Source organism: Phyllostomus hastatus, unplaced genomic scaffold (assembly GCF_019186645.2).
Source record: "Phyllostomus hastatus isolate PE091 unplaced genomic scaffold, TTU_PhHast_1.1 phas_contig_152, whole genome shotgun sequence".
In the NCBI taxonomy this organism is placed as follows: domain Eukaryota; kingdom Metazoa; phylum Chordata; class Mammalia; order Chiroptera; family Phyllostomidae; genus Phyllostomus; species Phyllostomus hastatus.
The window spans coordinates 148,723-163,125 of NW_025333622.1; the positions used below are offsets into that span (position 1 = coordinate 148,723).

Below are 14,403 nucleotides of genomic sequence, written 5' to 3' on the forward strand. Positions count from 1 at the left end.
AAAATATTTAAAGAATATTTGACTGAATTTATAAGCATTTGTTAACAAACTATATATAATTGAAAGTGTAGTGATTTATTGATAATGTTTCTGATCTTTTAAAGCACATCTCTTCATATTTAAAACAGTGGAAGCAAATGAAATTCCCAAAAAATCTCCTAACATGCTCTGGATACATTTTCAGTCGAAGAAATCATGCCGAACACATGGAAGTAAAAGAGACTATTCATAGACAAATCATCATTCCAGAGGAGACCAGAGCTACATGTGCCAGATACTTGAGTGTCCCACGCACACACAGCCTAGAGAATTAAGTCCTGTAGTCAGTCGTGAGAGATAGCATAGGACATTTTCTCTTAGAGCAGGATTTCCGAATCTCAGGAGTACTGACATTTGGGTAAATCTTTGTTGTGGGGCTCCCTGGTGCATTGCAGGATGTTTGGCAGCATCCCTGGCCTCTACCCGTTGGATGTCAGCCATAGTAACCTAGTGATAACAATCCAAAAAAATTAATCTAAAAAAGTCTCCAGACATTTCCAAAACTTCCCTGAGGGGAAAAAAATCGCCCTAGTTGAGATCCACTGTGTTTCAGCTCGTCATCTGGGTAATTCAATTTGTAGTCATCTGACATTCCCATTATAAACTCCATGTTTAACAAGAAAATGCCACCCAACACCAAGAAGCTTTGAGAGGAAGGAGGAAGGAATCAGTAATTCTGTTCTTACATTTTTAAAGACTTTTTATTCAAAGTGATACTTTCTTTGATCTTTGTGTTTAGCTCTAACCACCTAAGGGTGATACTGTTTCAGCCCTGCATAAAATATAGGTCTGTTTAAGAAGAGAGTTTATTTAGATTTTATGGTAAAATTAAGGCCAACTTTATACTACCAAAAACAATAAGTTGTGACAGAACATTGGCCTCCTTCTATCAGCAAGTATACTGTTTATATTCGATGGATTTCTAGGATGAAATGTTACAGTAAAATCCTTGTAAAGCTCAATTACATCTTTGTAAAACATTTCAATGGAACTTTTAAAAAGCCTTAAAATAATAAAATCCTAGTGATAACTTTACCTAGACCATAAATAAATTAGGTATTCTCACTTTATCTTCTGCCCCAAACTTCATCTCACCAAATTTCAGAAAACCTCCAAAATTGTGTTTAAGCTCTCATGTTTTTATCTTCTTTTGTATTACTTTTTTTTCTGTCTCCTTATCTTGCATATGCTGCACACACGCATTGTAGGATTTTAAAAGTGTCAGAATGGATATTGTTTGCTAAACAAAGAATGAACTGTAGCATTTGTCCATATAAGAAGAGGAGAATAAAATTAGCTTATGTTCTCTAAGAGCTTGTCTATGTACATGTATGTGAGAGAGAGGGAGGGAGAGGGAGAGATACACATATAGTAAATACGCAAATGAAGAAGTAATTTCAAATATTGATTTAATGGAAGAGGGGTTATACTGTTGGATGGACAAAGCTGAAAACTACTGAGGTAGAACCTTAATGGAAGTAGATAAAGGATAATTCAGAAAAAATATCATTAGCTATTTTCCAAAACAGGCCAGCAAAAGCAAAACTTTTGAGAGCAAAATCATTTAGTTATTCATCAACAGACATCTCTTTTGAAGAATTTCTCATATGTGAGGAACAGTGAAAACTGGAGCTGTAAAGATAATTAAGGCATAACCCGTGAAAAAAGAAAACGCATAACTGTAGCGTGAACTTGCAATAAAGTACAGTGGAGGCATAGGAGCAAGGAGTGACTCACTCTGCCTGTGAAGATTTTACAAACCATATTGGTTCCTTAGCTTGGTCTTGAAGGATGGGTAGGAGTTGTTTAAGCAAACAAGGTGGGAAGGTAGGGAGCAAGGAATTCATTTAGGTGTGTGGGGGAGGGAAAGAGCTAGTGCAAAACCACAGAGATGTAGGAAACATGGCTCTGGACTTGGCATTGCTGAAGCATAAAGCAAGCGGTGAGGCAGTGGTGAGAGATGAGGTTAAAGGAGGGGGCACATGTGGTGAGGCCAAATAAACTGATCTTTGGACATTAAATCAGAGATTGATCAGGACTAATCTTAGTAGTTTAAATACAGATGGGAGGGCAGGAATCATTCCATAGAATGGCCAACAACTGATGTAAGGAGCTCATAAACTTTTCTGTGTGGTATGTATTCATTAGTGATCTAGATTGAATGAGTCCCTCTAACCCTAAAGAAACAGTGAATTCCTATTACAGATTAAATATATAGAAAACTTGTCATCTTTGCTGATATGAGACAAACATGTGCATTTTTCCTATAAATAAGTTCCTGCTGCCTCTTTCAACCACCAAAGTAATAATTGACTCACAGGAGAATCATTAATGGAGCAGTGTCAAACTCATTTTCACCAGGGGCCTCATCAGCCTGGTGGTTGCCTTCAAAGGACCAAGTGTAATTTTAGAACTGTATAAATGTAACTATTCCTTAACAGTTCTGGGAGCTTGGTACTGCTGCCAGGTAGAAACAAGGTGGAGGGCCTGATTCAGCCTATGGGCCTTGTGTTTGCCACCTGTGCATTAATGGATGTTGAAAACATTGAGTAAAAGATCAGGTGGAACAATGTATTTAGCCTCAAAGTACCCTCTACAGATTATTAATTACAAAAGTGGATAAACCTGGTCAACACCCTATACCAAGTGATCAAAGTTAGCATCACCATTAATGAGACAAAAGGGCATCATCTGCCTCTGTCTTTTATAGCATGATTTTAAAAGCATTCAATCCCAGATGTTGCATTGCATTTGGTTGTCATGTCTCTAGTTGCATTTAATCTGGAACAGTTCAAGTCTTTTTTTGTCTTCCATGACACTGACGTATTTTGAAAGATCTGTTTCCTCATGAGTAGATTAAAGTTACGTGTTTTTGGCAGGAATATTACATAACAGACATTGTCCATCCCAATGCATCTCTATGTCAAATATTAAAGCCTCATCTCTATCAAATCACATCTTTGAAGAAGTATATTCACCTGTTTAAGCCCCTATAGCTACAGTAGCTCATCCCTGTAGTGATGCATTATCAGAACTATGATTAAATAGCTTGTGTTTATCAAGGTTTTAAGAAGAAAGAAATATGGCTATTTTATTGCAAGAAAAAAAATTACCCAGGTTTTTGTTTTGTTTTATTTTGTTTTTTCAAAAATTTGTGGTAGGTATTCCAGGAATATATATACTTATAAGAAAAACTAGGATCTCTCCTCTTCACAAGAACTCAGAAAGACATATACAGCCTCACCTCATCAGGGTATAGTTTTAATAAGAGTTGGATTCAAAACAGTGACTGAGTTACTGTTACTTTCTTAGCAGGAATTCATGTTTTCTAATTTTTTGCCATTATGTGATTGGCTCCTGAACTACCAAATAATTCACTCATTCTCCTAGATCATTTTTCTCTCCAGGTTTTTGCTTAGTGATAGGTTATTTATTTGTGACTATTCTTCTCATCTTCAACTAACTTTGTACATCACCTTCAGTAACCTTATCCTCCCTCCAGAAAAAAAATTCTAGTTGATTAGTTTGATCTCTTTCATACCTGTTTGGATAGACTTTTTATTCCACACCATTTCATCAGCAAGGCCACTACATTAGATTATTGCAATTTTTGCTCTGCAGAAAGGCATCTAGCTAAGGACACAAGTAGAATTGAACTTCCAGTCCATGTGCCATTTACAACAGGTGCCATGGCACTGGACTGCCTCACCCAAGGGAAGATGAGGGAGTGGTGTTTTTTTTTAATTTGTTGATTATGCTATTACAGTTGTCCCAATTTTTTGTCTCCTTTATTCCCTTCTGTCCTGCACCCCACTCCTATCCGCTTTCTACCCCCTATCCCCCACCCCTAGGTCATGTCCATGGGTCATGCATATAAATTCTTTGGCTTCTACATTCCCTATACTATTCTTAACCTCCCCCTGTCTATTTTGTGCCTACCATTTATGCTTCTTATTCCCTGTACCTTTTCCCCCATTCTACTCCCACCACCTCCCCACTGATAATCCTCCATGTGATCTCCATTTCTGTGATTCTGTTCCTGTTCTAGCTATTTGCTTAGTTCATTTTTGTTTTTGTTTTTGTTTTTAGGTTCAGTTGTTGATAGTTGTGAGTTTGTTGTAATTTTACTGTTTATAGTTTTAATCTTCTTTTTCTTAAGTAAGTTCCTTTAACATTTCATATAACAAGGGCTGGGTGATGATGAACTTTAACTTGGCCTTATCTGGGAAGCACTTTATCTGCCCTTCCATTCTAAATGAAAGCTTTGCTGGATAGAGCAATCTTGGATGTAGGTCCTTGCCTTTCATGACTTGGAATACTTCTTTCCAGCCCCTTCTTACCTGCAAGGTTTCTTTTGAGAAATCAGCTGCTAATCTTATGGGAACTCCTTTGTAGGTCAGTCTTCTTTTTCTCTTGCTGCTTTTAAGATTCTCTCCTTATCTTTAATCTTGCTCTGCTCTCTGCCAGCTTTCAGTCACTTCCCCTGCTACCCACAAGCAAATTGGGCCCTTCTGGTGCTGATTCCAGAGTGAGTGGTTTTGTGTATATTCTGGGACCTTTTGGGTCTCTACAACAAACTCTCCTGTGAGGCTAGGAGTTTCTCCTGCCACCTCAACCCCCACAGGTTTTTACAGCCAGAAGTTTTGAGGCTTTATTTCCCCACACTGGAATCCTTGGTTGCAGGGTCTGTCTCCCTCCCCAGTTCCTCCTGGTTTATCCTCATGCAAATGTGGGACCACCTAGTCCACTAACCGCTGCCTTGCTGCGCATCCTCTCTGCCCCAACTGCCCGTCTCTGCCCCTCCTGCTGGTCTGGATGAATGTTTCTTTAACTCCTTGTTGTTGGGCTTCCATACAGTTCAGTTTTCTGGCAGTTCTGGTTATTTTTTGTTTTTAAATTTTTTGTTGTCCTTCTTTTGGTTGTCCAAGGAGGCACAGTGTGTCTACCTATGCCTCCATCTTGGCCAGAAGTCCGGGAATATTTTGTCTAATTCTCACAGAGACACCATATCAGCTACTAGTAATAGCCCTGTCATAAGTCACAGATACCCTAAATCCAATAAGATGAGAGAAGAAGAAGAGAGGAAATGTGTACCTGTGGAAAGATTTGTGCAAAAGTTGCCCCATGACCCTTTGCTGAAGCAGTAATTCAGCAGGAACACATTAAATAGGGCTTAGTGTTCAGAGGCACTCTGAGTATTAACTTATTTGGTATGAGGCTATTTTGGGATATTAAATAAGACAATATTAAGAAGCTTTTTCATGTTATACAACAGTCTACATAATTTTTGTTCAATTTTTCGTGACAGGATGATCTTCAAAGAACATTCACTTCTTTTTTTGCCTTAGCTATTAGGAGACTCAAAGTTCAATTTATGTTTGATTTCAGCAGTTGTCCTTAGTTAGGTTATTTTGGTATTTTGTTTTCCCTTGAATTTTATACCCTTGAGAATTATTCTTTATTTAATTGTCCCACCCTTGATACATTTTTGTGCTTCCTATTAGAAAACACCTCAAGTTATTCTTGAAAAGGAAAGCATATTATGAATGATAAAGTTTCCTTTAATTTATGGTTGTATAGATTTGGAGCAAATACATTTAGGTGAAAAAAACAACAATTAATAATTAAACATCTTTGAGATGGTGATCAAAAACAGTATGTCAAAGTTATATGCAAAGACCAAGCCTAATAACATTTAATGCCAAGTTCACAGAAGATAAAAGGATATTTCCATTAAGCAATAGAACATTCTTATGTAATATAAATCTAATTCTATGTAAGAATAGCCACATTGCCTATAAAACTATCTTTCTTCTCCCAGCTAACCACAGAGAATCATTAGGTATAGAAATGTCTCCCTGCCAACCAGTAGCCCTAGGGAATAGAAGATACAATCATTGAAAGAATAGGAAAACCCATTACACTTTTTATTTACTTTTTATTTAAGGAAGAAAAATAGGAGCTGCTTAATTATTTTATTAATATTATTAATATACCTGGAGATTACCATACTAAGTGAAATAAGCCAGTCAGTGAAAGACAAATACCATATGATCTGACTTATATATGGAATCTAACGAACAAAATAAACTCACAAATAAAATAGAAACAGAGGCACAGATATGGGAATGGACTGACAACTGTCGGGGGGAGAGGGGAGGGTGGACTGCATGGACAGTGAGGTGATTAGCCAAAGATCATATATTTATAACACATGGACATGGACAATGGTGTGGAGATGACCTGGGGGGTGGGATTGGGTTGAGGTGGGCAAAGAGGGGAAAGGGGGACAACTGTAATAGTGTAAACAATAAAAATAAAGGAAAAATTCATCCAAAAATACTGTTAATGTAGGAAAAAACATTAATTTCAAAGTCACATTATTATAGATTGTTAGAATTATTGGTGTACAAAATCTGCAAATGACTAATGAAAAAATATATGTAATAATTTTATGATATATCATAGATGATATATGATATATATCAATAATCAATTTTAAAATGAAAATTAGTTGAACTTGGTTTTTATATAGATTGTGCTATTCAGATAGTAGTAAGTTCAAATTTTATTTCCATTAGCTAGTAATTCAACAGATATATATTAGAAAATATAGAAAGAACTTTATACATTTTCCTTTCTTTTTAAGAAATCCTGTATCTTATTTATTGCCCATAAATTTCAAGCTTAAGGAGATTAGTCACATACATAATTACATTATTTCTAAAAGAGTCACTTTTTCATGTGTGCTCCAGAAGATTCTTATTGACACTGATCTTTTGAGTGATCGCATAGATAACTTCCTCTGTTAGCCAACCTAAGACTATCAGACTCATGTCAGCCTCATTTTTACTCCCTGGACAAGATTAGCTAATGGACTTTATCTTTACATTCACTGACCTTAGTTCTTGAGCCAGTCATATCCTCTCCAAAGGTATGTCAGCACTTTCAACCCCCACATCTAATGGTGAGAACTAAGTCAGTTCTTAACTCATTTTCTGACCACGTAGGGTATTGGAGGGTTCTCTGAACAACTGTATGTCTCTCATCTCTTCAGCCCATTCCCCATTAAGTTGAAGTATGGTCCACTTTTGTTTATCTGGACCCTTTTATATAGAGCTATAAAAAGACACTTTAATTAATAAATATATGGAGGAGAAGGTCAAGTCTCCCACGGAAAATAATTCCAAATGATTTATTTAGATATTCCACCCTCAAGGAGATATAGCATAACTCCCCATTCCTTAAGTATGGGCTGTACATAGTGACTTTCTTTCAAAGCATACAGTATGGAAAGAGGGGGGTGGAGAGGAATTTAACAGTGAAGAAGTGTGACAGACATTATCTCATCCAGGCAATCAAAGTCAACATCAACAGAGATAGGTTATACTTATTGTGTGTGATATAAGTATATAATGTGAGGAGCGTGGTATAATGATATAATGTGAGGAGCGTGGCACTTCTGTGGTCTTTTTTTCAAAAATCCATAGCCCTAGTCTAATGATGAGCAAAACATCTGACAAATCCCAGTGAAGGAACATTCTGTAAAATGCCTGACTAGCACCCCAAAACTGACCAGGTCATTAAAATCAAGGCAAGTCTGGGAAACCATCACTACCAGTAGGACTAAAAGCAGTGCGGTATCCTGGAACAGAAAGAGGACATGAGCTAAAAACTAAGGAAATCTGAATAAAATATAAACTTTAGTTAATAATGTATCAATATGGGATCATTAATTATAACAAATAACCATATTATAATATATTAATAATAGGGAAAAGTGGGTATATGGAAACTTCAAAATTAATGTTTATTTTTTAAAAATGAGAAAAGCTTGTTTTTTGAACATTTGCTTTATGTCAGACATTGTGCTAAAAAGCTTTGTTTGTGTTAGCTCCCTGAATACTAAGGATGACCTTATGAAAGAAGTAGTTACCCTCATTTTATAGGTAAGGAGGTTGAGACATAGGTTGAATGGGTTTTTTCAGGCCCAGATCTAAGAAATTGGGAAGGAGGGATTCCAATTTAGATTATCTCACTCCAGACCTCATGCCCCTCTTTGTCATTTTGATTTCTCTTATTAACAGATGTTTAGCACAAGAAAAACACATGGCATTTTTCCAAAGGTAGTGGTCATCAGACAAATAATCCTATGATGAGGAAGAGCAAAGAGAAAATTTGTGCTTACCAACAGACAAAATAAATTCACATCTAAACTAGGCTGACAAATTTAGGTTTCAAATAAAAGTAGAAGAATTTCAGGAATGTTGAATTTTATTGAAGCTTTAAAGAAAAGATGCTTATATCCAGAACTTTGACTCTTGAAACTTATGTAGACAGGATGAAATTGGTTAATCATTTTAAATGTATTGAATAATAACACATATACTTTTTAACATGTAAGGTGCATTGAAATTAAAGTCACTGTCTAAAATTATAAGAATTGTGCAGGGGAATCTAAAACACCTGAATATGGTTGCTCATTTACTGTATCACCCCAGTTCTTGAGGACCGGGTATCTCCCCTAACCCAAACCACAGCCCACTGAGTCTAGGGGATAGGTAGCAGGGAACCATAGATGTCATGACCAACAGCCATTCAATGTGCACTTTAACTTTTAAGTTTCTGCGTATGTCTTTACCTCAGTATGCCTAATACTTTAGTATGCCTATACTTTACATACTTTGTACTTACATACTTTAGTAAGACATACCTCAGTATGCCTGTAATTAGGCTGCCTATACCAGGCAGCACCTCAATTATGTCTTCCTTTATCTCTAGGATGTGGGTCCTACCTGGGCTCTCACTGGCTTTAACCCTCAACAATGTCATCTATAAAATGAGGCCATAAATACATGTGTGTTACAGATTGATATTAGAATTAAATGAGATAGCATCTTTGTTTCTAAATTTTCATATAATCTCTGTGATCTGATCAGCACTTGATTGAAAAAGTTGATTAAAGCATGAAGTCATACCTTAAACATTGAATGTTTTACTTAAAAACATATTAATATACTTTCACTCATAGAAATTTTCTTGTAAGAACAAGGCCATTTGTTTTGCTTTTTGAACACAGATTTGCATATAGTTTCACTATTTGAAGTTTTGCTTTAGCTGTTTTGCATCAAACATATCTTTAATGTATAACCTATAGTGTCCAGCTTTGTTTCACTTAAAGTGAAGCAACAGGCTTCCTTTTTTTTTTCTTTTTTTGAGAGTTAAGGTGATGTTCTCACCTTTTTAAAATCCACAGAAGCAACTAGTAGAGTGAGAAACAGAAGCACAAACTTCTTTGGCAAAATCAGGAAGCATGTTAAATCTCAAACCATGGGTGTTGTGAAGTACAGTGTAAGAAAAGGGGTGCAGAAAGGTGACAGGAGAGCATGCCCAGGGTTACAGATCAACAAGAAGACCAACAGATCACAGTCCTCTGAAGCAGCATACTCAGCAACAAAACCAACAGCTTCTAGTTTAGGTGGGGCTTCCAGTTGGGCATGAATGAGAAACAGAATATTGGAGAGCCCAAGTAATCACATTGAAAAACCGCTTTATAAGAAGCGGTATGCTGTTGATTCAGGATCGAAACAAATTGTGTTTTGAGTGCTGATCTCAGATGGCCAGAGATATAAAAACTAGACTAACTTGAACACACATAAAATTTTGTGAGATGAGGATTTTTTATGGCTTGAAGTGCAGGCCTGGATCCATTTCAATATACTCTACTGCAGAAATTTGGCCCAGGGGGTATTCATTTGAATCAAAGATGGGCAAAGTTTAAAAAAGATTGTGGAGGGGTGGCATAACCAGTTTGAGTTCTGTCCCGGGAGGGAGGAGGGTGGAGATCTTATTGGAAGGTAGCACTAGAAATTTCAAAGTTACACTTTTGTACTTCTTAAATTCAAAAGAAACTTAGCGCTGTAAGAAAAAGAATAGGGGCTTGGAAAAAATAGTAGATTTATTTATACATTTGCTAGAATATCTAAGTTCACATCCTTTCAGATATTCTGTTCTTTTTTCCAGTCTGTCATTAGTTCTGAACACATGTAATTCGACAACAGTTTCTTTTGGTGACTTTCCTTTATCAAGCCTTTCACAGAGGGTCTCAACTTACAGAAACAGGTTTTCCTTTAGCATACATATTTTATTGATTATGTACATATACTATTTTATTATAACAATGTAACTAGCATAACAAGCTTAGAAACAAATACAGTTGACGCAGAATTCATGAAAGCTCAGTTGGTGGTAACAGAAACACGTAGGTGATCCAAAAGGGGCCTGCTGACCATGAGGGTTCACTGCACTGTGTGCACTGTACTTTTTAGAGGAAAAAGTAGTGCTAGTTGATGCATTTATTTAGTTAATGTTAAGGGAAATTATCTTAAATATGAACATACGACATTATTGTGTTCCTGTTGTCTTTGAGTCATTTTGTCTAGGTTATATAGTTTTAGATATATTGTTTTAAATCTTAATTCTATTCAAAAATTGTTTATTGAGCTCCTATTATGTATCTTTATCATAGAAACAAGTGAAAGTATTTTATCACTACTGATTGAAATTAAACATTGTTAATAGGATGTTATTGGTAATTTCATTTGTGATATACTGAAAAACTTATATTGGTACAACAGATATAAGTAAAAGAAATTTACATTTATATTGAATTGCTTTATGAATTTGGAGCTCTTTAGACACCTAGCTTGTTTTACATTTATTATGTTTACTTTAGGGTGTGGCTGATAAGAAAAAGTTTAACTACTGTTAAATTTATTGTTATTATTTTTGTTTTATCTTGAAGGTGCCAGAAAAAGTTATAACGGATTACTATGAGAAGTATAAGCCTAGAATGAATGAGCTGGAAGCTTTTAATATGGTAAATCTCGGCATTGAACATATTAAATTGGGTTTGTTGCTAGACTTGAACAGGATCCTATTAAATTTTATTGTGGGGCCAACCAACTTAGATTGTTTTTCTCTTATTGCAGAAAAACCATTTAGGATCACTTCCTATTTCAGAGCTATATTAGGTGTCAGTAATATAATAAAGAGAACACATGGTAGATTTCTCCTAACGTATATTATAAATGCACAAAAAGAAGTTGCAGAGTTCTTTGAACACATATTGGTCTCAGTTCTGTTATTTCACAAGCATTCCTTTTAATGAATTTCGTTTTGGTATCCCTTTTAAAAGCTTTCTATCACACATGTATGCTGGCTTTTGGATTCTACCTCAAAGCCACTTAAAGGACATTCTTTTCCTATTATTATTAAAGAAAAACTTTTGATCTCTGCAGTCTTTATTTTTTGTAGATGTACGATTGGTATTGAAAATTTGATCATATACAAACTCCTTTAGATATATTTTTTAAAAATGTAATTGTTAAGCTAGTTTTTTTCCTTTTTGTAACGCCTTCCAATCTTATTCTTTCTTTTAGTTGAAAGTTGTCCTGGCTCCTTGTATAGAGACATTAATTCTTCTAGATCGACTTTGCTACCTGAAAGAGCAGGTAAATTATGTTATTTTTAAATACATAACAAACATCTTTATTAAATTTAGTAATATGGATCCACTTATATGTAGAATAAGTTTCTTTCGCATAAAATTTAAGATTAGGACATAAGATAATTTTCTCATTATAAATATTTTCAAAGTTAAATATTCATTTCATCTCTTTTAAAACAAACATGTGTATAACAGATGTTTTCAGCAGTACTGCCATAATAAAGCTTACATTCTTTTAATTGTATGGTAATAACTATACAGTAGGCAGTGAACACAGATTATCATATATGCCGTATTGTGTAGCTAAAAGTAATGAAGACCAGACAGAAAAGATAATGTATATATGTTACATTTTGTAAGAATTTGCCTTTTATTTCACTTTTGAATTTTTGGACATATGCACTCGGCAGTTAGAAACGTCTTTCTGATCAAGGAAGACGGCATCTGTTTTTTTATTTTCAATCTTATTTATCTATGTTGAATGACTAAAAATATTGTGCTTTTGGTTATATTTAGGGAAAATGTTTTTTGCAGATTTTACTCAGCTTTGATCAAAATAAAGTTTTGTGAACTTTTTAAATTAAACCCACTTGTGGATTCAGGTTATGTTTCCACTGTATAAACTCTTTACTTGAACAATTTCATTTTATCATATGTGGAGCTTTGCTTTCTTCTTTTCAACAGGCTACTCAGAACAAATGGATTTTAATAAATGTTTGCTTTTGTTCTAATTAGTATTTATATGGAGACAGGTGATTTTTAAATATTTAGAAAATGGTGTGTTTTCCTAAGCTACTGACTCAAAAAGGACTGCAAAGCTTTGGTTGTGAAGTTGGTGCATGACAGAATCACTCCTGTTTTACTAGGTGCTCATCGTTTCCCTTTCCAAAACAATTTTTCTTGTCCTAAGTATTATAGGTAATAAAAATGCTTTGCACAAAAATTAGTAGATTGGTAATAAGATGATAGAAATCATATAAATATTAACTTCTTAATATTTTAAATAACATCTTATAAAATTAATACATGTTTCTTTTAGAATGTAAAATGAAGACTATAAAAAAGAAAATTAAAAGTAACAAAAATGCCACCTTTCAGCACTATTACATTTTTGGTTTGTTTTCTAGTGCTTTGCTCTGATTAATCTATATATGGCAGATATACATGCACATATTTAATACTTTACTTAAAACTGGAATCAAATTATAAATGCTCTTTGCCTCTACTTTGTTTTATTTTATTTAGAATTAAATCTACTACAGACACTGAATAATGTTTTATCATGTGATAATTTAATGCCCCGGCTGGTGTGGCCCAGTGCACCGAGTGCCACACTGCCAACCAAAGGGTTGCTGGTTCTATTCCCACTGACAGAGCACATGCCTGAGTTGCAGGCCAGGTCCCCAGTAGAGGGCATGTGAGAAGCAACCACATATTGATATTTCCCTCCCTCTCTTTCTCCTTCCCTTCCCCTCTATCTGAAAATAAATCAAAACCTTTCAAAAATAATTTAATAATACCCAATTGTTATGGCAGATTCCAGTTTTTTACAGTCAGAGCAAAGAGTAAACTTGTAGTTCACTCTCTAGGTACATTTACTTATTTTCTCAGCATAAGTTCATGAAGGTGAAATTATAAATGTTAATTTTATTCAACAAAGAATATTTTTCTTTTATATGACTTGTTTTTATGTAGTTTTTAATATTAAAATATATAGCTGGACTTATCTCTCATTTCTATCTTCAACAAATGGTCTTACTGCCAAATCACTTATCAATTTGCAGGAAGACACTGCGTGGTCTGCACTTGTAAAGTTGTTTGATCCTGTGAAATCTCCCAGATGTTATGCTGTTATTGCTCTGAAGCAGCAGCACTGATTTCAGTTGAAGCAGGGTATCTGTTTGTGGAATCTATTGCTGATTTTGGTTTTCTAAACATTTATGTCATGTTATGTAAATATTTTTAAAACATTGCCTTACATTTGATATAAGCAATAAAGTAATAGCTAACAACAGAAGGCTACCATCCATTTTTTCATTGTCATAGCATTCATTTAATAAAATAACATGTGAAAATACTATGAAAGGATTGACCTAAATTCCTGATTTAGAATGTCAGTAGGACATTGTGTTCTGAGCCTTGTTTCCTGTTCAGTACTTGAGACCCTTGATATTTGCTACATATCACATTTTGCCTTTAACTGATTTTTAAAAAGAGGGAAGGTATAGATATAGGTATAGTAAAATTAGTTGTACTGAGGATTATTTGCATTTTTCTCCACATTTTGGAAGTATTTTCCGTATTATCTGGAAATAAAAAATCCACATTTAAAGGAAAGAAATATCCAGAAACCAGGCCAGACATAAAAATTACCTAATATGAAACATATTTTACACTGTGTTAATGCCCTTAAAGGAATAAGCATTTTATAGTGAGATACTTACTTTAAGGATTCGTGAGGTTTTTCTTTTTTTCTTAAAAGGATGGGTTGGCACTTAATGAAATTACTTTGTGCTCTTTAAAAAGCCACTGAATAAAGCAAGAGTGATGAGAGAAGGCCAGCCTCTGCCCATGTGGTACAGGTTCATTTCATTAACAGGAAACCGGAGGTTTCTAATACACTCCAAAGAGATGAACAGCTGGGAAAAGTCTTCCTTGATGCTCAGCCAGAGACTGTGTAAAATTCTCCTAAGCAGAAAAAGTAATTGCTTTCTTAAACTTTGCAGTCTATCCACAGAGAAGAATAATTTTTTGCTTTGACATTAATATTGAGTTTGCAAAAAAAAAATACTGAGTTTGCAGACTATATATGTGTGAATGATCAGGAACTTTGTATCTACTACAATACTGGTAAA

At 34.8% G+C, this 14,403-nt stretch overlaps 1 protein-coding gene across 3 annotated transcripts in view; it reads left to right on the top strand.

Moving 5' to 3' along the window:
• METTL25 (methyltransferase like 25) overlaps window positions 1–13,562 on the top strand; it is a 95,300-nt gene extending 81,738 nt beyond the window's left edge. For all 3 annotated transcript variants that reach the window (XM_045830576.1, XM_045830577.1, XM_045830578.1), the window contains 3 exons: window positions 10,844–10,918; window positions 11,481–11,552; window positions 13,333–13,562. In XM_045830576.1, coding sequence (XP_045686532.1) covers window positions 10,844–10,918; window positions 11,481–11,552; window positions 13,333–13,425 — 240 coding nt within the window. In that variant the 3' untranslated portion in view covers window positions 13,426–13,562. The remainder of the gene's footprint in view (window positions 1–10,843; window positions 10,919–11,480; window positions 11,553–13,332) is intronic.
• Window positions 13,563–14,403: the final 841 nt, after the last annotated feature.